Genomic DNA, 25776 nt, shown 5'->3' with positions numbered 1-25776 from the left:
TTACAGTACTCGTGTCAAACAAACGTCTGATACTTGTTTCACTTTTGATTTTTGAGTATAGTATGTAATATGAATCTGAGTGACTAATTATTTGTTCTAATAATAAGAACTTGGAAGGTCTAAGAAAATGATGTTTGGTAAAGAAAACGTTTTTACATACGTTTGAGTGAAAAAAGTGGTTGTTGTTTGAGGCTCTTAAAAACGGCACGCAGTTTAGTTGTTTCAATTTGGAAATATTTATATAGCATGAGCGTCACGTGAGAGTGAGTGACGTGGGGGGTAATGATGAGATGTTGGATTCCGCATGTACCAACTTTCTTGGAGGATTATTCAGCAGATCAGAAGACGGAGATAGAAACCTCCGATGGATGATGTTTTTGTCCATCTTAAACTTAAATTAATGTTTGATAAAATGCATTATCGATCCATCAACGATTAAAAACAGTATCAGTTCTACATTTAAGCAGAGACTGATGCATGATTATAAAACTAAAACCGAAACCGAAACGATATATATATTATCCAAAAGTAGCAGGCAGCTAGTTTATCTTTCAAGTAAGAAGATGAACACTAAAACGACAGAGAGATAGAAACGTTATACAGGTCCAAAAGTAGTACTTACAATAGACCTGAACAAAGACAAAAACAGACGAAACAGAAATTAAAAGCAAAGATTACTTTCAGAGATGGAGAGAAAGATCGAGCTGTGGCTCGTCTTCAATGTATCCGGAGGAAACTCCAAACGGGTAGTAACCAAACGGATACGGATACGGATCGACGTAACCACCACCACCACCACCCACCATCATCGTCGTCTGTTGATTATCAGGTACGATCCAGGTTGATCCGGACCATCCGGTTGCTGTGACGGATACTTGAGGAGGTTGGTTAGGGTAGAAGTTAGGACAAACGAAAGCAGCTTCGTCGTGGAGGATTGACGACGGAGGAGGATGATGATGATGATCGACGCCGAGGTTGCGGCGAGCAGCGGCGCGTTCGCGTTTGTGAGCGTTCTGGTGACCGCCTAGAGCTTGAGAGGTGTAGAACTTGCGTGGACAGTACTGGCACGGGAAGAGGCGGTGGATGGAGGGAGGGTGATGAGATCCGGGGAAGGAGTAGTGTTTCTTGTTTGATGATCGAAGGTGTTTTGGTGGAGGAGGAGGACACATGAAGTGGTGATGGAAAGACGACGGTGGTGGCTCCGCCATTTTCAACACAGAGAGAGAGAGAGAGAGAGAGAGAGAGAGACTGTGTGTGTGTGTTTGTGAGGTTTTATGGAAGGGTTTAAGCTGTCTCTCTATATTTGTTTGTTTGCGTCTCGTTTGTTGCAGAGAATAATATCTGCTTTTTAAATTACTATTTTGCCCTCAGTTTCTTCTCTCTCTCTCTTTAACTAATTTCACAGATCCCAAGTAATCCTTTTTGCTCCATCCATGTATGCATGTACATATGTGTATGTATACACTCGTTTTCAATATATATACAAAAAAAATATCTCGAGTGAAACTTAAACTTGTACTTCCTCTCCAAGTCATAATGAAGGGGTAGGATTGAGAATTTGAGATGAGATGGTACAGAAAATTCGTTTAGTTGAATAATGTTTTTTTTTGGTGATAAATAATAATGTTAATGGTGAGTGCGTGTTGTTAATCTCGTTTAATTATCTTGTGAAAATAGTAATGAACGTAGAGTCTGATACACTATACAGTGATTGATGAGATACTAATTAAAGAGGATCTATATCGAAATTTGCGTCGCTAAGATAAATAAGAGAACCGTGTGGAAAAGTGACTTGAAGTTGTTGATGGGATCAGGACTTCTCTCTTTTATTTGCTTTTGGAATACAAAGTATAGTAGTTCAAAAAAAAAAAAAAATACAAAGTATAAAGAAAAATAGAGATTGGTTGCTTTTTGTGTTTGGACTGTTACATCCTGTAACGAGAGATAATCTGGTAACGACACGTTCTGACTAGACAGTTGTGTGCACGGTACACAGTACACATACAACACAAGTGAATACACACCCTCACACTTGACTGAAGTCATTAAAAGTTTGAAATCCTTAACAATACTCTTTATTAGTGAGAGTGTTTGTTTGAGTGATATGATATGATAGTACCTTGTTGTTGTGATGCTAAAGAAGACAAGAATCAAAGAAAGAGGGCCAAGTTCCAAGATGGAATTGCCAAACATGGAAGGTTTCTATGTTTCTCTAACCCTATTTATTCTTTCCATTCTCTCACTACTTACCTATCATCAATCTATCACAACTCTCTCTCTCCCCTCTTCTCACATCATTGCATTTTCCCTTTTCTTATTCTTTCTCTCATTTACTTATTGAATTTACAAAATCTCTCTATCTCCATACACTCTTAGCCCAACATCATTATAGTTCCTTCTAAGGCCCATATACACAAGGAATACACACAACACAAGGCTTATTGACTTCAAGTAGCTCTTAATTAAGAAAAACAACAACAAAGCTTTTATGTTTACAGTCCATAGCTTCATCCAAATTCCAAACCACTCTGTTAGAGGGCCAAAATTTTCTTTACAAGTTTCAACAATAGTACTTATTTTTCTTTTCTTTTCAAATTAAGGAACTTAGGTGTTTTAGGGTGATTGTACTTAATAACAGGGACCATCTATTACTTTATCTAAAAGCATATATAAACTTGTTTTGGTTGCAAAAACACCAAAACGAATGCTATTTCCTATAATAGATTACATATAGATAATAAGATCAACATGGTGTGTTTTTATGCAACCAAGTTATTCGGAGATATATCACTCCAGCTATGTACTTTCTTTTTAACTAAGAAAACTTATTACTTAATTAATTCTCACAGTATCATCTGTCTAAATGATCTTTGGATATCTATAATTAGGGTGTAGTTAAGTCTTGGTCAAAGTAATAAACGTTTGCTTGAAAATGAAGCAATCCCACATCTAATTTACCTTTTGTGTGCTGAAAAAGTAAAATTGCTTTCTCTGTCAAGCATATTCTAAAAGCTCATTGGCACCTAGTTACCTCTTCTCACACACAATACACAGACTTGTTCACATTCACTTAGTACCTCCTCATCATTTCATTGCTTATTTCTTTTATTTAGTGCAGGCAAGGTAACTTTATTACATTTTTTTTTTTTTTGATTACATTTGAAAACCAAGGATTGCTTCGATTAAAAGCATTAGAGGACATGTTTATGGTAATATGTGTATTTGTGTGGGAAAGAGGAGAAACCTAGATTACCTTAATCGATGTTGTCTTTTTGTGGATTGTACATTGGAAGATGGTGCACAGTGCACATGTAACTTGTCGTTGACCTTCTACTCCATTTTCTAATAATTATTTTACAATTGTTAGAAATGTATATTATAAAACTGATTCAAGATTTGTTGTATTTTCAATCATTATAAATTTATAATGTTCACATACATACACCTATGTTATGTCCCTACTCTGTTCTTGTATAAACCAAGTTCAATATTTTGTCTTTTCTCATCGATCGAGCCTTTTTGTTGGCACACATGAATACATGATACTACATGTTTAGTTTTCTTTCATTGTTCCTTTTTGTAAGAAAAAGTTTTCTTTCATTGTTATATATAGATAGTTGAGAAAGTTTTGGGTACATATTTTCTCTAACGAATCATGAAATTCATTCAATCAAGTATAAAGCTCTTATATAATACTCGCATTGTTTTTATGGTATACAAGTATACAAATCACACACAGATTACTAATTAAAACAATCATGTCCAAGAAATTGGTTCTTAAACATTTTAAAAATTGTGTCAATGACAATAAATATATATAAAAAATATTTTTGGTTATTTAAAAATGGTCGACACCACATGCGATGGCTTCTTTGGTTATCCCATTTATTTTTAATTTCAATTTCAACTATTTCTTTTGTCTCTCTGTGCTATCTAACACATCTTTATTTGGAAGTCTCCAATCTATATTTTTATTTTATTTTAACACGTAAGATATCTGTATGTGCATCAACTTGTTATAACTTATAACTAAATGCAAAATGCATCTCCATCTTATATGAGTAAATCAATTTTCCATACATATTGATATTATAAAACAAGTCTATATATATTCTTATTCTATATGAAAAGAAAGGGAATCAGGTTCTCATCCAAGAATACATCTTTTTTTCTTTCAATTCAACTTTACTTCCTCTTACACGGCTAATGTCACTTTTAACTCTGATATTGTTAAAACAACTTCAAGTAAAAGTTAACAAGTTTGACATATATGTGGTTTGTTCAACAAATCTCCACTCACACAACACTTTCTGATAAAAATTGACCCCTCTCTAGCCTCCTTTTACTTGTTTCTCAAACAAATGAATCAAGACGTGACAGAAACGTAAGTGGAGTAGGTTAGGGCTAAGGAGCAACGTTTAAATAATGCTCCCTGACTCATCAGCTGAGGTAGGAGGAGATGCCGGTGGAGGACCAATTTCATGATTGGACCCAATAGTAAATTCTTTTTCTTCAGCATCTCTCACTCTTGATTTCCTCTGTCTTCTTCCTTTTGGTTCTTTCCTCTTATACACTTTGTACACCGCCCATTCTCCAAACACCTGTTTTACAATACAAAATCAAACCTATTAGTCTAAAAGTCCAGAGTCTTATTTCTTATTATGGTCTAGCATTACCTTAGTTGATGAAAACCCAGCAAGGCAATACTCTGTCATGCACCATCTGGTTTTGTTGGAACTAGAAGAAGTGTTGTTTGTTCCATAGAAAACAAGTGTTCTTCTAATCCCAACTGTTCTACCACAAACAATGACTCCTCTTTCTTTCCTAATAGGTTTCCAATAACCGTTACCAGATGAAATCTTGATTCTATGGTCATTACTTGAGACTTCTTGTCTCTTCTTGCTGAAGAAGTACCTCTGCCTCTCCTCTTGATCCCCTGAAAAATGAAAAACCCAAACACTATAATATGATAAAAAGGAAAACATAATCTGATGTAAAGTTACAACCCTTCTATCATCCCATTTGAATATATAAAGAATAACATGATACATATTCTAAAACAGAAGGAATACAGAGAGATAGAGACCTGGGAAAGTGAGAGGATGAGAGAAGAAGACGTCAAAGACAGGGATGATGGAGGAAGGCAAAGGAGAAGAAAAGGCCTTTGGGAGCAAGTAATGAAGGATAAGCTCCTGCTCCGTTGGGTGAAATCTGTATCCAACTGGTAGTTTCATGCTTCCATTGACCATTATCCTCTTCTCCACCTCCATATCTTGTCTCTTCTTCTTATTCTTATAAACTGTTTCTTCAAATATTGATTAAAATTTTAAAATTCTTTACAAGCATGTATGCATCATTACATCTAAAAAGAGGAAACAAGGGAGGGAGAGAGGGAGAGAGAAAGAAGATTCGTGTAGCCTTTTGTTTGTGAGGCTAAATGACAGTAGGAGAGGGTTCTATATATATGTATAGATTCCCATGGGTACACACTACACATATATATATTATATAATTTTGTAATATAAATGGTTTGAGTGTTAAAAACAAAAAACACAAAAAGGTAGAAATGGCTTCTCTGTCTGAACATTTCGTTAGTTCATAATAAGAAGAAAGATGATTACATGAGTAAGAGAAAAGGAAGGTGCATTTGAGGGATGTTTATTGACTTATAAAGTTACAAGAAAATGTCATATACATATTCAAAAAATTAGAAAAAAAAAGAAGAGATGGAAGGAAGAGAGAAACGTACAAGTTTGGTGTTTACTCCATATGCAAAAGGTTCCTTTCACTTGTTACCATTTGATCATTTATTCCCTTCAGTTTTACATTCCAACGATCTTCAACCAAACCATTAAATCTAACACAGTAAAAGTTAGATCTCTTTTGACAGTTGTGAGCCACCCCACGTCCGCCTATTCAATTAATAATTTACAATATACAGTACTCTAGCCTGATCTAAATGTTAATTTCTTCCTTTCTTTTTTTTGAAAGAAAAAAAGTTAATTTCTTTCTTTTGTAAAAGTGTGCTTAATCGCATTTATTTTTACGTGTGAAAATATGAGACACAACACCGCCTACTTGTTCCCCCTACTGGTTATTTTATTGAAGCAAGCAAGTCAGGGCAGACTTGATTAAGGACCATTTAACATCGAAGTTTACTAGGCCTAATTATTATTTGGGTTTCTAATGAGCCTTTTCTTTCTCCTCCACAAGCTATCCTCTTATTTGACTGATATTTCTTTTTTTTCTTATAAAGAAATGAAAATGGTTTATGCATGCACGTATATAAATAGAGTTGTGTGAGGAACATGCGTGCGCACCATATCCCACGTTATCCTCTTTTTTTTTATCAAATCATTGTTCATATATATATACCTTCCATTTAAATCGTTAATATATCGGCTAATCTATATACAATTTTAAACAAAAGTTAAATAATTACGAGGTATTTTTCTTTATATTTGCCGGTTAAAAATAGAACACACGGTATTGGTGTTGAGATGAAAGAAAAAGTCAAGGCTCCCCTACTTCTTCGATTCATCCATTGCGACCATCTTCATCGCCTCTCTAACCACACAAACCACAAAGCCTAATGTCTAAACGAAAACACAACACATGAGTCTCTCTTTTCTTAACAATTTTTAAGCTTTACGTAAATAATAATACTAATAAGCTATGGAGAAGAACGACAAGGACCCTGATCTTCATCATGATGATGATCATAATAATGACAAATCTAAAGAAGAGGAGAAAGGAGACACCGTTTCAGATGATGTCGATGTTGATAAAAAAGAGAATGTCGATGTTAGTAATGCTGAGACAGATCACGTCGATCCAGGAGACAATGCCGAAAAGGTTGTTAATTCACCATTAGGACAAGAAGACGCACCACCAGAGATTCCTCAAACCATAGAGTCCTTATCCGAAGAACTCGACCAGCTTCTCACGAGCCTCTCCCTGCACAAAGAGGAACAAAAAGACGTCACCGAGGAGGAGAAAGGAGAGGATGGTAATTATTTTCAGATCCCACAGTTCGTTGGCAAGTTCTTGGATCTCTTCGAGGACAAACTCTCCAAACACGACACCGTCGACCCTAAAACGACTTGGTATCAAGATCCAGAGGAGGTATCTTCGCTTCTCGAAGCTGTTGATCGTGTCTCAAAGCTTATGGAGCTGTTGCTCAACACCAAATCTTGTTTGGACCATCACGAGTCGTTGATCAACCACGCTGGATCGATCCAGCAGCGTGCAATGGCCTTCTTGGAAGACGAGTTTCGTGTCCTTCTAGAAGAGTCCGTGATCAAGGAGCCTGCGGTGGTCACGGAGGATCAACAAGATCACCACAACGACTCGCAAGATCAGGACAATGTAAACAACGTTCCTGAAGGCGACGATGAGAAGATTGAATACCCTGGCTACTCTGAAGAGATGGTTGTGCTGCTGAGGAAGATAGTTGAGAAGATGAAAGGAGCAGGGTACGGATGCGAATGCAAAGAGGCTTACTTGGTCGGGAGAAGGAATATCTTGATGCGTACGTTGAAACAGGACTGCGAGTTTGAGAAAGTGAGCATAGACGAGGTGCAGAAGATGAGCTGGGGAGAGCTGGAGAGAGAGATACCTATCTGGAACAAGACTGTTAAAGACTGCTCTTCCCTCTTCTTCCCTGGGGAGCTCAAACTCGCGGAGAAGATCTTCCCAGGGGACGAGGGGAGCTTGTTCAACATCGTCACGCACGGGTTAGCCATCCAGTTCTTGGGCTTCGCGGAGGCCGTGGCCATGACCAAACGGTCCACCGAGAAGCTCTTCAAGATCCTTGACATCTACGAGACTCTTAGAGACGGCTTCCCAGCCATTGAGGAGCTCTTCACTGAAGAGCTCCGCAGCGAGCTGAGGAGCGAGGTGACCAGCGCTCGCTCCCGCTTAGGAGAGACAGCTATCAACATATTCTCTGATCTCGAGAACTCTATCAAATCAGATTCTAGCAAGACCCCTGTGCCAGGGGGCGCGGTGCATCCCCTGACCAGGTACACCATGAACTACCTCAAGTACTCGTGCGAATACAAAGACACGCTGGAGCAAGTGTTCAAGTCTCACTCCAAGATGGAGGAGGAGGAGTCTACGGAGAGGGCCTTCGCGAACCAGCTGATGAGGATCATGGACCTGTTGGACGGGAACATGGAGGCGAAGTCGAAGCTGTACAAGGACATACCACTGAGCTGCATCTTCATGATGAACAACGGGAGATACATAGTGCAGAAGATCAAAGGCTCTGCGGAGATATACGAGGTGATGGGAGACACATGGTGCAGGAAGAGGTCGTCTGAGCTGAGGACTTATCACAAGAACTACCAGAGAGAGACGTGGGGGAAGCTGCTTGGATTCTTAGGGCACGAGGGGCTGATGCACAACAACAAGATAGTGAAGCCTAATTTGAAGGAGAGGTTCAAGAGCTTTAACGCGACGTTTGACGAGATACACAAGACGCAGACAACGTGGGTGGTTAATGATGAGCAGCTGCAGAGTGAGCTGAGAGTGTCTATAACCGCGGTTATGATACCTGCCTACAGGGCTTTCATGGCTAGGTTTGGACAGTACTTGGATCCTGGTCGTCAGACAGAGAAGTATGTCAAGTACCAGCCTGAGGATATCGAGGATCTCATCGACCAGCTCTTTGAAGGCAACACGTCCTCCTCTTCAACCGCCACCGCCAAGCGAAGAACGTAGTAGCTTCATTCTTTCTTTCTTGTTTTGCAAGCAACACTTTCTTATGAATAAAAAATCGATGTATTCTTTGTTGATAGCATAATGGTAAGTTATGTGAACGCAACTCACTTTTATTAAAGTTACTAAACGTCTAAAGTAGAAATACATGAGGAAGGAGACTCTTATTCTTAAAACACTTATTAAGCTTTGCTTGACTCCTCAAGCATCGAATCTGTATACATGAGAGTGGGAAGGTGGTCGCTCCAAGCGGATCAACACTGTCCTAATCTCCATAGGGTAAAGCTCCATCACTAGCTTTCTTGGATCTATTTCTCTTCCTCTCTTCACATTCTTCATTTCTCCATTAGATCCTTCACCTTCTACTTTCCACACCAACCTCTTCTTCTCCATTACACTTCTTTCTTGATTTGCTGACAGGCTCATCTCAGTCACTTTCGCTATCTGTAACACACGTTTTTTCAATTATTTTCCACCTCAAAACAACACCATCTTTTTAAAAATGCTTGTTACCTTTTTCCCAGGGAAAAGCTTCTTCAGCTCCACGGTTGCCACTCCTGAAAGATCTTTGTCCTCTCCCACCTGATTCCACAAACCTCAGATGTATCATTCTTCTACCAAACCCACAGAGAGAACTTGATATTAATTTATTAATACCTCGTAAAGATGAGCTAGACGCAGGAGCACGTTCCCATCATCCAGTTCCTGAAAATTGTGAATAAAACGTTATCTACTCAGTTCATCCAAAAAGATTTATCACTTTTGAGTCTACAAAAGAGGCACCTGAAGAGTAAGAAGTGCGACATTGTCTGGTAAACTGTAGGATGAATCCATCCCGGAGAATGATGCTGCACCAAAACTCATCGGCTTTCCATCATCCTAAAACATTTTAAACATACGTTTTATAAATGCATTAGACAGCTATATAGTAACACACTGGTTATTCATTTTACTCTTGCTTTCACCTGATGAGCAAAGGCCAAGAGGAGTGGCGAGTAGATCTCTTGTCCGAAAGTTCTTCGCCATTTTGCACCTTCTCCAGATGGATCGATTCTGTAGTAATATTTTCCTTGGATCTGTAATAATTTTCAGACTCCGCAACTTAGACCAGGAGAAACAGAATGTGTTCTTAAAGTGCATAATTTTTTTATAGTGTATGTCCTTACAGTAAGTCCAGTACACTTGTCTTTAACACACGTTGTCTCGTTTAGAGACTCCGCAACACCTCTAGAGTCATCAAGGAGCAGTCTCCTGTGATTTGAGGTGATATAGTCTGATTAGACCCATGGAGAGAACGGTAATGAATTTTTTTTGATATTCACTATGTTCAATACCTATGAAGCATAAGCTCAACTTGCCCGTCCACAATGCTGGACCCTCCAATCGCTCTGTCCACCATCACCGAGAACTCCTTCTGACTATCTTGCAGGTATATTCCATGATTTATCTGAGAAGGAAATATAATTTATAGTTTAACTGGTCATTTGCAGAGAATTGTAAAAACTACTGGATCAGTGTCAGTGATCTCCATACCGGGTAGTAATTTCCTGCAACAGGTTGGTTGACTTCTAGCTTCCAGTCTGACCGATAATCACGGATCTGCAAAACAATGTTTTAGTTTACTCAATGACACAAAAGAAGAGAAAATGGACATCATACCCTTTTGATGTAGTCACGGCCACTTGAGTCTGTGTAGAAAGTCTTGTCACTTTTCAGGGAGCTTGAGATCTGAGTCACGACTTCTTTGCCAACTCCATCTTTAATCGGTATGTTACCAACCTACATACCCAAGATAATGCTAAAGCCTTTTACGATGGAATTTAAGACATGAAAAGTGGTAAAGTGATAGTTAAATGTATCAGGTCTCACAATAAATTCAACTTCCACATGCTCCTTGCCCTTGTAAACTCTAGTGACCTACATGCATTGATAAAGTCAGCCAAGCTGGGTACCTGAGAGACAATTTAGTCGGAAAAGAGAACACCGTGAAGCGTAGGCACCTGAGAGATCCACGGATTTATCTGTTGATGAACTTCATCCACCAGTGGTCCACGTATAACAGTCAAAGGAACCTGAAACTTGAGACGTTTGTTAACATTGAATCTCTTTTCTATGATTCTTTTAAAGATTAATATCTTTTAGAAGTGAGTATGAACCTGTCCTTCGGGTTTGATTGGGAATGTGCCATTTGGACGGAAAACATACGCACCCGAGTTCTAGTGGTTTTGCAAACACAGACAAAAAGACCATGGAAACATGGAGTAAGTGTACTGAGCCTTAGTGTGGAAAAAGAAGAAAATAAAAGATATCTGCTTACCTGAGGTTCTTTGTCCTTTGTTCCATTGTATGAAGAGTAGTAGCTAAACGTCTGTTTTAGTGGTTCTGTCATCTTTACAAGAAAAAAAAAAGATTTATCAGCAACTGTAAGGATCATTGCCAGATAATGCTAAAAAATAACGACATACCGAGGTTCTGCTGTTAACATAATTGATTGCTTTCCCTTGATCAGTGGAGAAACTAAGCTTCAGATGCTCATGACCAACGTCAACAGTTGACTGTTCGCCTTTTTGGTATCTGGAGACATGTGATTTGCTAGAATATCCACCTAGGAACAAAAAGTGATAATGATCAAGGTCAAAAGCTTGTTCCATTAAACCAAATAGATATATGTCTGCACCATTGTACCTGTTTTCTTAGCAGTGGAGATAGTGTAAGTAGTGAAACCAAGAGGAGGCACAGAAACCGAAAACACAAGCCAATACTTAGGCACCTGTGTAGGGGCATGACCTAAGTATGCCTCCGCATGATAGCTCCTTAAGGCCGCATATTCATCCGTAAATGGAACGAGCTGAGACTCAACTTCGTGTCCCTCAGAGTCATGCACCGCAATGTCTCCGCTCACAACCTAATCAAAGATCTGTCAAATAGTTGTTTCACACACATAAAGTGATTTTAACGAACAAGAACTTGATTGACTCACAGGAAGCCGGACAATGTCCACTCGCTTCCATCCAAGTGGGTTATAAGCCAATACGGTCTGCAGAGAAGAAAAAGAAGTCAGGAAGGAGGCACATATAGCTATAATAGATGAGAACAAAACTGATGGGAACAATAATTTTATACTTACCAAACTTTTTCCCTCGGATAAGTTGATTTCGCTCGAGGGGCAGTAACTTATGTTCAGCAGCAAACACTGAAAGAAGAATAGATGTAATGTAAGTCTTCACAATATATTATTTTGTAATATTAGTTTGGTCCCAACGGTCACTCGAACCAGCCAAAGGTCCTTTCCAGTTGAGCTAATGACCTCTGATTTCTTCACAATATATTGATAAGATTCTTCTGAGAAAAAAAAGTATTAGCAAGGAGATTAGTTTTACCTGTTGGAACGTTGCAGGATCTAGTTTAGTCAAATGAGCAAGAGAAGTAGCAACCACACTCTCAGCCTGCAAGGTGAACAGATTTTATTAACTTGTGCAAACAAGGCCATTAGAGAACCACAATCCACAGAGCGATTTGGCACACTACCTCCACATAGCCTATTGCTAGTCTTTTGGCATAATCATTAGCCACATGCTGTTTCGATGTACCAGAAACAGCGTCATGATGCTGAGCAATTGCTAAGGCATCTGCTAGCGAATCTGTATTAGGACCCTTCTCACTTCTCCCTTTGAAAAACTCGAGCTGCCTTGCCGCCTAAACTCTCCAAAGTCCCACACATGAATAAATATTACAAAACTTCAGCAAAGTATTATTTGGAACGTGGAAGAAAAAGTACCAAGTAGTAGCCACTCATCACTCTGACATAACGCTTAAGTGCTGGCCTACTTGTAAAATATCCAGTCCAGTAAGCATTTACACGGTCTGCGTAACTGAAAGTAAAGATTGGTTCAGTCTCTAAGCAAAACCTGTATCACGTAGTTAGATAATTACTCACGGGAAATAGTCCTCTGTTTTCAGAGGCCAAGCCTCATTCGCAGCGTGTTTTGCATCTGTGTATATCGAAGGAGTAGAGTAGAGTGCATTGATACGCCCATCCTGCAATAATTAACGGTCCACGAGTTACAAATATCTCGTTTGTTGTAAATAATCTACTAAAACTCACTTTTGCACTTAATGAAAATTTTCACTTAATCTTGAGTTTTTTTTTCTTCATTCCGCAACTTTTGTTAATTGGCAAAAGAACTTAAAACGCCATTCCACTATTCCGCAATGTTACCAATCAGGCTACAAAGAGGAACATTATAGTTTAGACAGCTCATTGGACTTACGAGGTTAACATAATGAAGAAGCTTGTCCATTTGTCGAAACCAGGTGTGTGCATACTGGTACCTAAAATCTGTTCCCATGGTGAACATGATGTGATTCGTTCGAGTAATGTTGGCCTGCAGACACAAAAAAACATGTCACAAAAAACGTAAACCAATAAAAAAAGGACACTCTCCAAATCTACCTGATCTAAAGCTGCAGCTACAAAGGCATTCACTCGCTCTTGAACATTGAAATCAAACAGGTCCGGATCATCCTTCATGGATTAAGAACCAAACTTATTATAATTCATAAGAACAGAATAAATACAAGAAAAATAGTAATCAACTGGCGAGGAAAGTACTTGGACAACGGGGGAATCATCGGTGATTTCATAGTAAAATCCACCAGGTGGAGGTTCGTAGTTCTTAGGGAAAGCACCAGCAAAAATCTGTGAAGAAGAACCGAGACTCTGGGAGCCTCGCCAGACAACTTCAAGACTCTTGTCCCCTTTACGCTTCTCCCTATCTTGGTAATCTATCCGACCGAAAAAGACTGAGTCGAATCCAACCTGGTGTTTAAATCAGTAAACCAACATCTTCACACCTCTAAGATCAATACACAGAACATAAAAACTAAAAGGAGGGGAGCTCTTACTTCAGCGCCTAGCAAGTAAGCCTGCACTGCAGAATGTCCAAACGGATCGATCTGCCAACCGATTCTTGGAGTCACATTGAACTCTCTGATGATGAAACGATGCCCGAGAGTCGTCTGATCAATCATGTCTATGTAGTGTGGCGCTGCTTCATCATGCATACACATACCACCATTTCTACAAAAAGAGGCAATGTTAACTTACAAGTTACAAGGGACAAGAGCAAGGTGAAGAGACGCATACATGTGCTCTAGCTGGCCTGAGCGTATAAGTCCCTTCACAATGGTTTTGATTTCCTCACTTTGTTCTCTCCACCATCGCTGAAAAAACGCCTGCATTCATCACAACAAATTAGCCCTCATTCAACTAGAGAAAGATTGTGAATTTGCGAGTGTTCTGCCCTAATCTTCATTTCATAAAAGCTAACAACTTCAATTAGGAAACAATAATAAAGAAACTAAATTTACCTGTTCAACATAAACGAATCTGCGATTCTTATCAGCCAACAGTGCAGGAACAATCGAATCCAGCACATTCTGAACACAAGCAACCTACAAGAAAAAAAAAACAAAACAAGGTTAAGTGTAGATCATAATCTGATCCATAAGAATCATATAAGAGAAAGGGGTTGACCTGGATGGAGTTGTTAGAGCCGACGTAGTACTGGTCAACAGTCTTGAGCCAACCAACGTCATCGTGGGAATGAGGAACCACATGGACATTAAGTTTACCTTGGACCATGGTATGTGAAGTATTGTAGACCATGTATCTTGATTCCACCGTTGAGAAGAAGATTCCCAGTAGCAAAACAACCCAACACAGAAACTTGTCAAGATCCATTCTCTCAGACTCGAACTGTGCTCAGTCAACTCCCCAGTTAGAGTGGCGATGAAGCCCGAAGAAATGAGTTACCCTTTAAATAACCCTCAAGGCTAATCTTTTTATTTCCGAAACTGTTGTCCTTTTTTCACTGTTCTTTAATAATTCACATTGCTTACTTTATAATAAGTGACCCTTATCCATAGAGAAAGCTTACAAGGGAGGTTAGGTTACGGTCCAACATACACATCATCATATCAAACAAAATCATCCCAGAAAACAACATCATTCTGCAGCTTGCATCTGCCATATGATTTCCATATTGAAGCAGCAAGCACGCGGACGCGTGGAACTTTATGTTAAAAGGGCCCAACCTACCAATAAGCCCACTATGTTAACTGGGCCTCAATCTAGCCCGTTATCTGGATGAGGCAGAAGCAGATAAATGGGAGGAGCAGAGTCAAATCTAACTCTGGGAGTTAGGTTAACAAAAGAAATAGACAAATACCAAGTTCTTAAACCAGCAGTAGATATAAGTTTATATACTGTTGGCCTTACAAGTTTATATGCCACTGACATAAAAGGGTTCAGGAAGGGGCAACAATTCCCAACAAGGCAGCAATAGTTAATGTACGCTGCAGACGAATATGCCTAAGTCCCTAAAACAACATTGTCAAGGGGATCCGCTTGGGAGATAGTTTTGCCATGTACTCCCCAAAAAATATGTTCAGTCTTAATGAAGTTTCATACTACAAAATATGTTACCAATAGCCATATAGATTCTTCTACTCCTTGCTAGTAGAGGCGTTTTCTACAATTAACTGCTCCACAGTAGCAAGTAAGCTTTTTCACCTTCCCATCAGGTCCATGAACGCTATCAAGCGTGTATCCATAGTCGTAAGTCAGCTCCTGCAATAGAAGACGAGAATGCTTCAAGTTTCTGAATATAAAGAGCATATGTTCGAGTTAGTCACCACAGGGGATGAGTATTTTAGTACCTGCAGTGGTGGAATGTTGTCAGCTGCGAAAAGAACCACACGGGCAAGCTTGATATCCTGGTGAGAGCTCAGGACGCACTGGACAAAGAGGTTTGGTTCACAGCTGTGATTAATGAACCTAGCAAAGTTCCCTGTTGAACCGGCATCGATGCAGAACTCAGGGACATTCTCATCTCCATTGCTTTCACTGGCTTTGTTATCCGTTGGTACAGCTACGTCCCCTAGCCTTCTCTGTTTGCAAGAATAAAACAATATATTCCTCAAAACTAAAACATGATTGATTCAGTAATGATCACAAAGCAAAGTAATATTTTCTCTATGTTACCTGTCTTCCATCAAGACCTTGCATTGTCTGTTGACAGTCAATCTCAAATATGTAGTCGTTGTCAGTAAGAGTATCCACATCGTCAGTTCTACGGAGGACTCCTATGTACTCACATACTGGTGATCCAGCTGGTATGAAGTCCCATGATCTAACTGCCCAGCCCTTCTTTGGAGAACGAAAGACCTATTTAATAAAGCCACAGCAAAATAAACCAAAGGGAGGCAATCAGGCTTCAGATTGTAATTTGTCTACTCTACTAGACATAAAATAAGCTTTGGTTCCAAAAAACGTCAAAAAATAACAGACAATATAATGAAATCGAAATGAACTTTGGTTCTTTCTACTAAAACAAAACAAAATCCAGCTTTAGTTAGTTATCCATAACATACCTCCAGATGAAATCTTAATCGTTTCTGAGAGGTTCTGTTGACACATTCAGGCCCACACCCACAGTTTGGACCACATTCAAATACAACGTCACGAGGCTCAATCAATCTGAATAGGAAAGATACAAAATCAAGAATCAATACTCATGGAAAAGAAGTATAAGACTGAAGTAACAATCGTAATATTTACTCTTCTCATTTCAGGCTTTAGTTCAATACATTACGAGTAGGTCACACAAACTAACGAACAACGACTGAACAAGGAATATCACCTGCCATCATTAAGGTCGACATATGGAAAGTTTCCACCATTAAGCCTAGCACAGGCACATTTCTTTGGGTCAGTGCAGTTGCCTCGGCAGTTACACCCCGTTGAGCTCTTTGGAATTTTGACATTAGGCTCAATCTTCAAAGAATTGATATATGTGAACCCTGAGACACCAAAAGAGGATAACTCAGCTCGTGTAATTAAATAATAATGAAAATTATTACTTTCTAGATCTGCTTCAACTTGCCTGATGATGAAAATGGTGTCTCATCCACACGATTAGTGGCTGGAATGCGCTTAGATTCTAGCCCATTAGAGATGTCCTCGCACACCAAGCTTCACAAAAAACCATCGGCATTATTTAATGATAAAATGAAATTAAATGTGTAATAATACTACATGGATAAAAGCTAAACAGATACCCTTGAATCTCGGAAGTAGACTTTGGTATGCGTCCGTACATAAAATTGACCTGCAATCACAAGAAACAAAAGTAAAGTGCATAAAAATAGATCAATCTGTAGAAATCGTATGCATTTAGAACATAATAAATATTGCCAAAGAAACAGAAGAAATCTCACAATCCAAATCATTCAAATACAAGTTTTGAAGGGATTTATTTAGTTTGTGAGCTGTTCTTTTGAATGATCTACGTTTATTGTTCGTAACAAGCAGGAACTGTGCAAACTTGAGGTAACTTATCGACACAATATCACAACCCACACTAAGTAAATAGAATACAGAATGACCTATAAAAAAAATAGCAGCTAGCTATCATCAATCATAAGACAAGACAGACATACCTGATTAGTAGTTAGTTCTGGTTGTCCCTCCTTTCGTTTCAACTGATATTTGTACACCGTAAATCCTGAAACGCCTTTCTCTGCCCAGTACTTTACAACCTACACGAAGAAGGTAAGAAGATAGGACCAGAGTCACCTTTAAAATAACATTACAGATAAAAAGGAACTCAAGAACAAATAATAAAGGGATATATATATGCACAAGTACCGTGTACAATCCATCATAAGTGTATACTCGTTTGCTATAGCTGCTTTTGCAATCGTGACCACGAATCACTCTGACAGGCACCTCATGTTCAAAGCAATTCTGAGAAATGGAAGCAAGTAATACATAAGTAAGGAGAGTTAAAAATAAAATCTTACATTATAAAAAAAAAATAGATTGCATTCGAATATTAGAGAGAAAGCAGACCTTTAAGCCCAAATTCCCTCGAACTAACTCTTGATCCTTAAACTGACGTTTATCACCAGTTAAGTTATGCCCTCCCTGACCAGTATAAGTCACCACATCTGCATTGTCTAGATCATCCTCATACTGCCCCGACATAACGATAGAAACAGCGAGCGGAAACTGGTAGTTAGCATAGTCCTGCAGGAGAAAGAAAAATAGCGAAAATCAATGAATAAAAGAGAGGTTACAATGTACCTTATAAATATGATAAAAAAAAGGGTACTCTTTGGTATTCGACTGCTCCCATATAATCGATGCCGTTTAGCCAGTGGCTATGGAAGCCTACAGCAACCATTTCGGCTCTTGAGAAGAAACGGTGTCCAACGTCAATACCTGCAACAAGCAAGTGTGATCAGGGAGTATCACATCAAACCCTTGAACAAGAAGGTAAAATGTGGGAAAAGAAACAAAGCTGTAAAAGAATAAACAACAACCAACCTGGAAGGTCACCAATCATTTTTCTTGGGTACAACACCGCATTGGCTTTCATCACCTGGAAACAAAATTACATTGAAGGTTACAGAATAAATAATTGCAAGAAAATAAACAAATTGAACCAACAATACTTGCCTCAGTGATCCCCTTCAAGTCAGGTCTGCTCAGCTTAGCCTATAGACAACAATGAACCAACACAAGTCAACAACAACACATCAGAAACAATTGCGAGGAAAATGCACAGACCTGGACCATGAGGAGATACTGTGTGTTGAAGAACCTCAGATTCCTCCTGACTTTGAGGTGAGGATCCTCTTCATTAGCGTAAAAGTCCAAATTTTTATCCTCCCCATTCCGCATTGTAGTTAAAGTTCCCTCGTTGGGGCTAACATCATCTTCCTTGGCGTCGTCACAAAGCTCAGAGCCTTGATCGCTGAGGAACTTAACCCTCTCGCGTGCTAACTGTTCCTTCTCGTCACGCTCCTTTTGTCTCAGCTCCTGAACACGTGAGCTCGACCGACGCTCCTTTGGCTCGGGACTCTTCGCTCTCTTCCTTCTTCCAGCCATTTGATTTTAACCCTAAACGAAACCACGAGAATCACAATCCTGACACGTTAGGGTAGATCGAGACACGATCGAGACAAGACAAGGACGGGATTCAATAATCAGGAGATGAAACGGAGAAAATTAACGAACCTGTAAATTGTTGTCAGGAGATTAGGGACTGGAGAGACTGATGAGAAGCTGTCACCAGACGAAGGCGTGTGGAGACAAGAAGGAGATATTTTCGCCCTTGTGGATTTTGTTTTTGTTTTTTTTTCGGACAATTATGTCCTTTTTCCAGCTGTTGCAACCTTTCAGTTTCCCTCCAAAGATAAAAATTTTGGCGGACGACGAAACAAAAAAAAATATAAATAGTTTCTATTGGGCTTTATAAAGCCCATATTCCCAAAGGCCTAGTTTTATTCCAATAAAGGAAAGATCTGTTCGGTTCGGTTATGTGTAAACCGAACCAGTGGTCCATGGTGGCAACTACGCAGCAAGGTGTGTTGACGGAGACCCAAAATCCTCTCCGTCTTATCTTCCTCCCATACAAATCTCTCGCTCCATTCTCTTCTCTGCGGCCATTGACTCTCTCTCTCTCTCTCTCTGTATAGGTATACTCCTCCTCCCTTTGCTTCCCTGCTTCTAGGTTTATCCTCAATCTCATCACTCTCTTCTCCAATTCATTAGACTTTGGTTTATTGCTCTATTGCATTGGTTTCTTACCTTGATCTTCACTTTCTCCTTCTGGGTTTTGTCAGAGATAGACCAAGAGATTGAATTTTTACCTACCCAATCAATCATCAATACCGCTCTCTTCGTATTCAAGCCGTAAAGGTCAGTATTTTTTTTTTGTTTCAATTCGATTCATGAATCAGATGTTGTTACTTCATCTTGGTCTCTCTTGTTAGAGACTGTCTGTAAAGTTCAATTCTTTGCAATCGCTTGTGGACTTTGTCAGAATGGCAGCTGATCAGAGGAGAAAGAGGATGAGCAGTGCCAATGTGATTAGTTTCAGTTCCAAGGAGCATTACAGAGCCAAAAGGAAAAAAGTTGGTTCACCACCAGATGGTGCTTTGCGTTTGAGAGATCACATCAGTCTTGAATGGGACGGCAACCGAAGTAGAGTGGTATCTAAGAGGGAACAAGTTGGGCTAAGTTTGAGGCATCTTCGAGAATTTGTTAACTATGTTCCTCCTAGGCGGAGTCTTCTGGCACAAGTATGCCCCGTCCCTCACGAAACTTTCCAGCTGGAAAATCTCTCAGAGGTGCTTTCTACTGAGGTAATACTTGCGTAAAGCGTATATGCTTACACCTTTGAGATGTTAAGACTTTTCACCTTTTATCTCCACCAGGTGTGGCGGAGTTGTCTATCTGATGGCGAAAGAAATTATCTAAAGCAGTTCCTCCCTGAGGGAATTGATGTGGAGGAAGTTGTAGAGCAATTGCTTGATGGGGAGAATTTTCATTTTGGCAATCCTTTTCTTGATTGGTTAGTGACACGAGACTGGACTTTTGTGGATCCCTGCAATGAAATCTGTGACCTTGAATGTAAGTTTTTGTTTCAGGGGAACAAGTGTCTGCTCCGGCAAAGCTCATCCAGATCAAATTGTTTCTCAGGAGGAATGCCTGAGGGCTGCTAAAAGGAGTTATTACGCGGATCTAGAGAAGTACCATAATGAGTATGTGCAGTTTTCTTTATTCAGATTATATGAGCACTTGTGATGATTGTAACTCCTCTTTTCGTTGTTTCTGGTAGTATTATAGACTCTTTGCAGATGTTGAAGGAGAAATGGGAAAGCTGCAAAGATCCAGAGAAGGATGCTGTTAAGATGTGGGGGTCAGTGCTTTAGAATTGTATATATATAAGGAGATCTGTTAAGAGTGTAATGTAAACAAACAGATACATTAGAAAATCGTGTAGCCTAGTATATTTGATTCACCGATTGTCTGTTGCTTACATTGTTTCTTTTAGGAGATCAAGTGAAGGCAATGCACATGTAAATGGTAGGTGCCATGATCTAGCTGCTGCATCGGAGTCTAGTTCCCGGGATGCAGATGATAAACCATGCAATAGTGATAGGAGTGGAGAGGTTAAGAGAAGGTGCTGAACATACTCTTTCACATGTATATGCTGTTGCTGTTAGTATTCTTTCCTTATATCAAATCTGCATACTAAAATTTCCAGTCCATTACAGGCCCAAGAGTACTGCTATAGAGAAAGAAAAATCTCAAAGTCCCTTGATTGCTCCAGAGAATGTTGTAAACGTGGGAGTGAAAGCTGGAAAAAAGGATAAGCTACCGAAGCATAGCATTCAGCAAACTGATGGTGCTAAATACATGTCCTACCTTAAGGTTAGTTATACTTTTTTTTGGCTGAATGTGCATTTGTCGTTCATGTAACATATATGGTTATTGATCAAGCATTTAACTGCATTGTATATATTCAGATAAGCAAGAAGCACCATCAGATTGTCGCAAGCATGAAGCAGTCTGGTAAAAGCATTCAGTTGAGAGCACTTAATCGAATCTTAGGCAACATCGACAATTTGGATGTTCAACCATACGGATTGTTTGTGGAAGAAGAACAGAAGAAACTGAACACGCACTGGTCAGTGTTACTTGTTGAACAAGCAGCTTCCTTCATAATGCCTTTAGTTCTGTTTTCTTTTTTTTTTGTTAAACGTCAGATGTTTCATGCAGGCTGCAGCTGGTTAAAGATCTTCCTGCAGCATATGCAATCTGGAAAAAGTTGCAGTCACAGAAACGAGATGTAATCAACTCTGTGGAAAGAGAATTAAAGGACAAACTCAATCCGTTGATGGAGGTTTGATTTCTCCGTATAGATGTGTTATATTGTATATGCATTCCCATGTTATTAACTCCTTTCTCGGGCACAGGATAAACAACTGCACTCTGCAGAAAGTTTGAATCCAAACCAGAGTGGTGATTTAGCACCGGACGATGAAGATTCTGGAAGTTTTGGTCAAGTTAACGCCAAGAATCACTCCCTTTCAGAGGATTCTTCGTCTGACGTCGACCAAATCACAGATTCAGGTCGCTGCGTGCAAGTTGGTACCTATCCCTCACAGGTTTCGTCACCAGATTGTGACAATGGCAATCCAGCGGATACAGAGGAAAAACAATATTCTTCTCCCAGCAGGTATCATCACCTTAATCGAAAAAATGCTGAAGCAAATGACTATTCCAGCTCAATACAAAGCCAGTCTCTCCCACAAACTTCATTTTCTAGTGACCCCCACCCTTCAGATCTCGAAGATACAATTCCTGTAGGCAAAAACTGTGTACCAGAGGTGGAGAATGCTTCAAGCCATGGAGAAGAGTTGCAGTTTCTTTCTGGTGGAGATGTGTGGCAGCCAGTGGGCGGAATCAGGCAGTCCTACATTGGCCACCAAGCTTACACCCCCAGTGGTGGATTGTCAATTATACACCATCCTGAAGGTAGTGGTGAAGAAGAGAAAAACGGTTTCATACACCTTGAAGAAGTTGATGGAAGGAAGATGTTGCAGCCGAAAGCAAACAACAGTTTTGGCTCTTTCCCTAACAACAACCAAAATGAACTGCTCCAGTCTCTATTTAAAGGCCAAGGTGTGGCATCTCGTACCACCACTGAGCAGCTTCACTCTCTTCTTAATGTCCCGGAGCATAAACAAATTATGAACATTGGTTTTCAGCAGGACGGAAGCAGCAATCTGATGGAGAGGAGTCAATTTCATGGTCAGTTCCAGCATCAGATGACTGCACCACAGGGACTGTCTCAGGACCAGCACAGACATGTTGATATCTATGGCCAGGGGAGCGTTTCAGAGAACGTTTACTGTGATGGACGTGGATTATTGATGCAGCGGCCTGACTGGAACACCAGTGTCGCTCAGATGGGAGTCACCACACAGCAGCCCCTGTTGAACACTGGTCCTTTGTTAAATCAGAACTGGCAATTTAAGAGCATGTGCACAAACACAAACGGTGTTAGCAATCATACCGGGACGACCGAGAGAGATCTGAACCTTCTCAGGGGTGCTAGTACTAACGCTGAGCCGATCATTCATAGGGAAATGAGTTCAGATCAAAGCTTGTTCTCTGTTTTCTCCCAGTGCAGTCAATTGCGCCGCTCCAGCTCTCCTTTTGAGCCAGAAAGTTCGAGTGGTAACTATGAAATGCTGATGGGGGGAGGCACAACTCAGGTAGGCAGCAGTTTGGTTCAGCCTACTCACAACCCGCTTGATTATTTGAGCAGTAGCAACCCGGTAGCATCTTTGATGCCAGAGGATGTAACGTGGATGAACAACCAGAGTCGCCAGAACTCGGGTCTCCATGACCCACTAGGCAAGTTTTATCCAAGGTCATGGAATCCATAACCATGTTTTTGAAGTTTTGAAATGCAGAAAACGCACTTGGGGTCATCTTTAAGATTATACAAAACCCAACATGGGTTTCTAAGTTTCTATTTTTTTTTAATCTGTTCATGTACATAGAAAGATACAGAGGAACTTTTGTTTCGTACATATTTAGGTTTTGAGATATGAACTAGGAAAAAGGTGAGGATACTTCAGCTACCTTTTTATATTTGGTTTTTACATTGCCCTTTCACCTTCTCTCTCAAGTTACTGAATGTTCAATTCGTTTTCACATAAGAAGTGTAGGACAATACCGTTTTCTAATAGTTGATGTATCATGAATCCAACAAATTATGAACTTTCTTTAATAGCATCTAAAGTCTCATTCCATTTTTTTTGGAGTAAACATGTCTACACTCTCTACTTTCCACTTAGTAAAAAAAAACATTTGTTTTGTATTTTCTTCTATAATAGAGGAAAATATTGTAAAACCATATATTGGTGCAATTTCATTTCTATAATATAGTTATTCTATTTTGTAGAGAAAAAAATAGGAATGGGTTAGAGATCGTCTAAGTATATAGAATATTCAGATGTGGGTTTAAGATAAGATCATATGAAAGCTTACTTCTTCGTATGAATACTACTTATTTGATTGTCCATAATGACACAGCCAGAGAAGAAAAATCCAGGTCTTACTCCATTGGACATTTGATATTGTATCAAAAAGACAGAAAGACAATTAAATTGAAAGAACCTATCTCAGCAAGTCCACACACTTCACACTAAATGAATTCTTCATTAGTTATTGGCATTACATATTCCATATCAAACTGAAATACATTAAAAAGACACGATGCTGGGAAGTATGTGTAGTAGGTTGGTAAGGCATATAGATAGAAAGAGATCTGTTCAAACAGGAACGCTGTGCAAGACAACAGTCTCTACGGTGAGACCAGGTCCGAAACCAAACAAGACACCCCACTCCAGACCTTCTCCCGTCGTAGCCACACCATCTTTCGCAGACTTCCTCCTCATCTCGTCCAATATAAAGAGAACGCACGCGCTAGACATGTTTCCGTACTCGCTCAAGACCTGACGCGTGGCTCTCATCTTCTCTGCCTTGAGTCCAAGCTTCTTCTCAACCTCGTCAAGGATCGCTGGACCACCAGGGTGAGCGATCCAAAAGAGGGAGTTCCAGTCACTTATCCCTAGCGGTTTAAACGCTTCTTCAAGACTCTTCTCTATGTTCTTGGAGATGAGCCCAGGGACGTCCTTGAGGAGATGGAAGGTGAGTCCCACTTCCCTCAAGTGTCCATCTATGGCTCCATCCGAGTCGGGAAGAATGGTCTGCGCCGCAGACACCATCTCAAAGATTGGCTTCTCCCCTACGGATGCATCAGGATCCGACCCAACAATAAGCGCCGCGGCGCCGTCACTGAAGAGAGCCTGTCCAACGAGGGAGTCAAGATGAGTGTCAGAGGGGCCACGGAACGTGACGGCTGTGATCTCGGAGCAGACAACGAGGACACGTGCGCCACGGTTGTTCTCAGCGAGGTCCTTGGCGAGACGGAGGACAGTGCCGCCGGCGAAGCAGCCTTGCTGGTACATCATGAGACGCTTTACGGAGGGACGAAGACCAAGGAGCTTGGTGAGCTGGTAGTCAGCACCAGGCATGTCGACTCCTGAGGTTGTACAGAAGACAACGTGTGTGATCTTGGACTTGGGCTGGCCCCACTCCTTGATGGCCTTCACTGCAGCTTCTTTACCTAGCTTAGGGACTTCAACCACCACGATGTCTTGTCTGACGTCGAGAGAAGGAGCCATGTAGGCGCACATGTTCGGATTCTCCTTCAAGAACTCCTCGGTTAGGTGCATGTGTCGTTTCCTTATCATCGACTTGTCACCTGTTATAGTAACAATACAGTTGTTAGTTGTTTCAGGGCATAACCAAATGAAAAATCGGTTGAACCCCAATTTTTTTAAAAAAATAATATACATAAACATAAGCTTCAAATTTATATTTTTAAAAATAATATACATAAGCATAATTAAGTTTCAAAATTATTTTTAAACATTTATTAATCACACTTAATAAATGGTTTCCAAAATTTCAGAGCCGGACGCCCTTAAGTGAATAACAACTTCTTATTTTTTGAACACTACTATCTGAATAATAACAGAATACAAATTATTAAGACATACACATGCGCTTGAACTTCTCCTTGAGGTCAGTCATGTGTTCACTGTTGGTGATGCGGAAGTAGTAGTCAGGATACTCCGCTTGGATCACATGGTTCGCAGGGTTGGCCGTGCCTATAGCCAAGATACCTGCGGGACCATCAGCTCTTTGTGCCTTTCTGATCTCATCCAACGATGATGACGGCCTACTCATCACCATGTTTTACAAGAGTTGATAGATGTGTGATCTTGTGTAGTATGCAAGTTGTGTGTATATATTTAGATAGCAAACGGTGAGTGAAATTATATAACAAGAGGACAAAGGAGAAGGGGGATGGGAGTGTGGTAGGTTGAATGGATGGGCAGATGAAACATTACGTGTTTCTCTGTTAGGTCTCTTTTCTGTGGCTCTCTTTATTGCTTCCCTTTTGTTTCGTTACTTACCAAGAAAATTGAATGGTTGGTTACTTGGTTTGATTGATTTTACGTTTATTCACAACAAAAAAGACATATTTATTAATATGTGTGTATTTATTATATTATTCGATGTATACATCAAAGGATACGTAGAGCTAGTCAAAGACG

At 39.9% G+C, this 25776-nt stretch overlaps 7 protein-coding genes across 9 annotated transcripts; 2 read left to right on the top strand and 5 right to left on the bottom strand.

The window, feature by feature from the left end:
• Positions 1 to 490: 490 nt before the first annotated feature.
• On the bottom strand, positions 491 to 1954 carry LOC106431269 (zinc finger protein KNUCKLES-like). Its single transcript, XM_013872085.3, has one exon. The coding sequence runs from the start codon at positions 1206 to 1208 to the stop codon at positions 681 to 683; it is 528 nt and encodes a 175-aa protein (XP_013727539.1). The 5' UTR covers positions 1209 to 1954; the 3' UTR covers positions 491 to 680.
• A 2190-nt stretch (positions 1955 to 4144) lies between these two features.
• LOC106431267 (NAC domain-containing protein 41) lies at positions 4145 to 5449 on the bottom strand. The gene is made up of 3 exons (XM_013872082.3): positions 5087 to 5449; positions 4677 to 4936; positions 4145 to 4601 (listed from the first exon to the last, which is right to left on the bottom strand). The coding sequence occupies exons 1-3, from the start codon at positions 5268 to 5270 to the stop codon at positions 4419 to 4421; spliced, it is 627 nt and encodes a 208-aa protein (XP_013727536.1). The 5' UTR covers positions 5271 to 5449; the 3' UTR covers positions 4145 to 4418.
• A 696-nt stretch (positions 5450 to 6145) lies between these two features.
• LOC111214309 (exocyst complex component EXO70B1-like) lies at positions 6146 to 8873 on the top strand. The gene has a single exon (XM_022716950.2). It carries the CDS (start codon positions 6676 to 6678, stop codon positions 8722 to 8724), a length of 2049 nt encoding a protein of 682 aa, XP_022572671.2. The 5' UTR covers positions 6146 to 6675; the 3' UTR covers positions 8725 to 8873.
• LOC111204288 (probable alpha-mannosidase At5g13980) lies at positions 8814 to 14601 on the bottom strand. The gene is made up of 28 exons (XM_022698632.2): positions 14258 to 14601; positions 14092 to 14175; positions 13868 to 13956; positions 13627 to 13801; positions 13334 to 13540; positions 13175 to 13246; positions 12993 to 13106; positions 12659 to 12759; positions 12500 to 12593; positions 12250 to 12417; positions 12102 to 12167; positions 11849 to 11914; positions 11702 to 11758; positions 11407 to 11626; positions 11187 to 11326; positions 11039 to 11110; positions 10878 to 10937; positions 10722 to 10793; positions 10591 to 10638; positions 10381 to 10500; positions 10255 to 10320; positions 10056 to 10168; positions 9888 to 9972; positions 9687 to 9797; positions 9505 to 9600; positions 9379 to 9426; positions 9235 to 9303; positions 8814 to 9165 (listed from the first exon to the last, which is right to left on the bottom strand). The coding sequence occupies exons 1-28, from the start codon at positions 14462 to 14464 to the stop codon at positions 8923 to 8925; spliced, it is 3063 nt and encodes a 1020-aa protein (XP_022554353.1). The 5' UTR covers positions 14465 to 14601; the 3' UTR covers positions 8814 to 8922.
• A 339-nt stretch (positions 14602 to 14940) lies between these two features.
• LOC111204287 (histone-lysine N-methyltransferase, H3 lysine-9 specific SUVH4) lies at positions 14941 to 18994 on the bottom strand. The gene is made up of 15 exons (XM_022698631.2): positions 18806 to 18994; positions 18356 to 18688; positions 18245 to 18283; positions 18113 to 18167; positions 17898 to 18007; positions 17636 to 17812; positions 17432 to 17530; positions 17224 to 17322; positions 16843 to 16892; positions 16668 to 16756; positions 16425 to 16584; positions 16156 to 16261; positions 15767 to 15949; positions 15442 to 15672; positions 14941 to 15352 (listed from the first exon to the last, which is right to left on the bottom strand). Exons 2-15 carry the CDS (start codon positions 18674 to 18676, stop codon positions 15239 to 15241), a joined length of 1833 nt encoding a protein of 610 aa, XP_022554352.1. The 5' UTR covers positions 18677 to 18688; positions 18806 to 18994; the 3' UTR covers positions 14941 to 15238.
• A 117-nt stretch (positions 18995 to 19111) lies between these two features.
• On the top strand, positions 19112 to 23263 carry LOC106431203. 3 transcript variants are annotated; one of them, XM_013872017.3, is made up of 11 exons: positions 19112 to 19266; positions 19414 to 19489; positions 19614 to 19935; positions 20008 to 20144; positions 20221 to 20334; positions 20412 to 20492; positions 20628 to 20756; positions 20851 to 21007; positions 21103 to 21263; positions 21356 to 21479; positions 21553 to 23263. In XM_013872017.3, the coding sequence occupies exons 3-11, from the start codon at positions 19615 to 19617 to the stop codon at positions 23029 to 23031; spliced, it is 2703 nt and encodes a 900-aa protein (XP_013727471.2). In that variant the 5' UTR covers positions 19112 to 19266; positions 19414 to 19489; position 19614; the 3' UTR covers positions 23032 to 23263. The 3 variants fall into 3 exon arrangements, with proteins under 3 accessions (XP_013727471.2, XP_013727479.2, XP_013727466.2); XM_013872025.3 differs by having other exon boundaries at positions 19204 to 19301; XM_013872012.3 differs by having other exon boundaries at positions 19233 to 19489.
• Positions 23264 to 23789: 526 nt separating this feature from the next.
• LOC111204286 (chalcone synthase 3-like) lies at positions 23790 to 25561 on the bottom strand. Its single transcript, XM_022698630.2, has 2 exons — positions 25216 to 25561; positions 23790 to 24917 (listed from the first exon to the last, which is right to left on the bottom strand). Exons 1-2 carry the CDS (start codon positions 25409 to 25411, stop codon positions 23923 to 23925), a joined length of 1191 nt encoding a protein of 396 aa, XP_022554351.1. The 5' UTR covers positions 25412 to 25561; the 3' UTR covers positions 23790 to 23922.
• Positions 25562 to 25776: the final 215 nt, after the last annotated feature.

This window comes from Brassica napus, chromosome C3 (assembly GCF_020379485.1).
Source record: "Brassica napus cultivar Da-Ae chromosome C3, Da-Ae, whole genome shotgun sequence".
In the NCBI taxonomy this organism is placed as follows: domain Eukaryota; kingdom Viridiplantae; phylum Streptophyta; class Magnoliopsida; order Brassicales; family Brassicaceae; genus Brassica; species Brassica napus.
The sequence above is the reverse complement of the archived record's forward strand: the minus strand, read 5'-3'. Positions and strand labels throughout refer to the sequence as shown.

Coding starts and splice junctions, on each gene's coding strand:
- LOC111204288 (XM_022698632.2), bottom strand. CDS start 14,464: ATGGATCTTGACAAGTTTCTGTGTTGGGTTGTTTTGCTACTGGGAATC. Junction 12,418..12,499: donor TGATGAGTGGCTACTACTTG/GTACTTTTTCTT, acceptor TGGAGAGTTTAG/GCGGCAAGGCAGCTCGAGTT. Junction 9,798..9,887: donor ACAAGTGTACTGGACTTACT/GTAAGGACATAC, acceptor AAATTATTACAG/ATCCAAGGAAAATATTACTA.
- LOC106431269 (XM_013872085.3), bottom strand. CDS start 1,208: ATGGCGGAGCCACCACCGTCGTCTTTCCATCACCACTTCATGTGTCCT.
- LOC106431203 (XM_013872017.3), top strand. CDS start 19,615: ATGGCAGCTGATCAGAGGAGAAAGAGGATGAGCAGTGCCAATGTGATT. Junction 19,936..20,007: donor CAGAGGTGCTTTCTACTGAG/GTAATACTTGCG, acceptor TATCTCCACCAG/GTGTGGCGGAGTTGTCTATC. Junction 20,145..20,220: donor GGCAATCCTTTTCTTGATTG/GTTAGTGACACG, acceptor TTTTTGTTTCAG/GGGAACAAGTGTCTGCTCCG.
- LOC111204287 (XM_022698631.2), bottom strand. CDS start 18,676: ATGGCTGGAAGAAGGAAGAGAGCGAAGAGTCCCGAGCCAAAGGAGCGT. Junction 17,813..17,897: donor GAGCAGTCGAATACCAAAGA/GTACCCTTTTTT, acceptor TTTCTCCTGCAG/GACTATGCTAACTACCAGTT. Junction 15,950..16,155: donor GATTAAGATTTCATCTGGAG/GTATGTTATGGA, acceptor TTTATTAAATAG/GTCTTTCGTTCTCCAAAGAA.
- LOC111204286 (XM_022698630.2), bottom strand. CDS start 25,411: ATGGTGATGAGTAGGCCGTCATCATCGTTGGATGAGATCAGAAAGGCA. Junction 24,918..25,215: donor GGAGAAGTTCAAGCGCATGT/GTATGTCTTAAT, acceptor TTACTATAACAG/GTGACAAGTCGATGATAAGG.
- LOC111214309 (XM_022716950.2), top strand. CDS start 6,676: ATGGAGAAGAACGACAAGGACCCTGATCTTCATCATGATGATGATCAT.
- LOC106431267 (XM_013872082.3), bottom strand. CDS start 5,270: ATGGAGGTGGAGAAGAGGATAATGGTCAATGGAAGCATGAAACTACCA. Junction 4,937..5,086: donor TCATCCTCTCACTTTCCCAG/GTCTCTATCTCT, acceptor TTCATTTTTCAG/GGGATCAAGAGGAGAGGCAG. Junction 4,602..4,676: donor CTGGGTTTTCATCAACTAAG/GTAATGCTAGAC, acceptor ATTGTAAAACAG/GTGTTTGGAGAATGGGCGGT.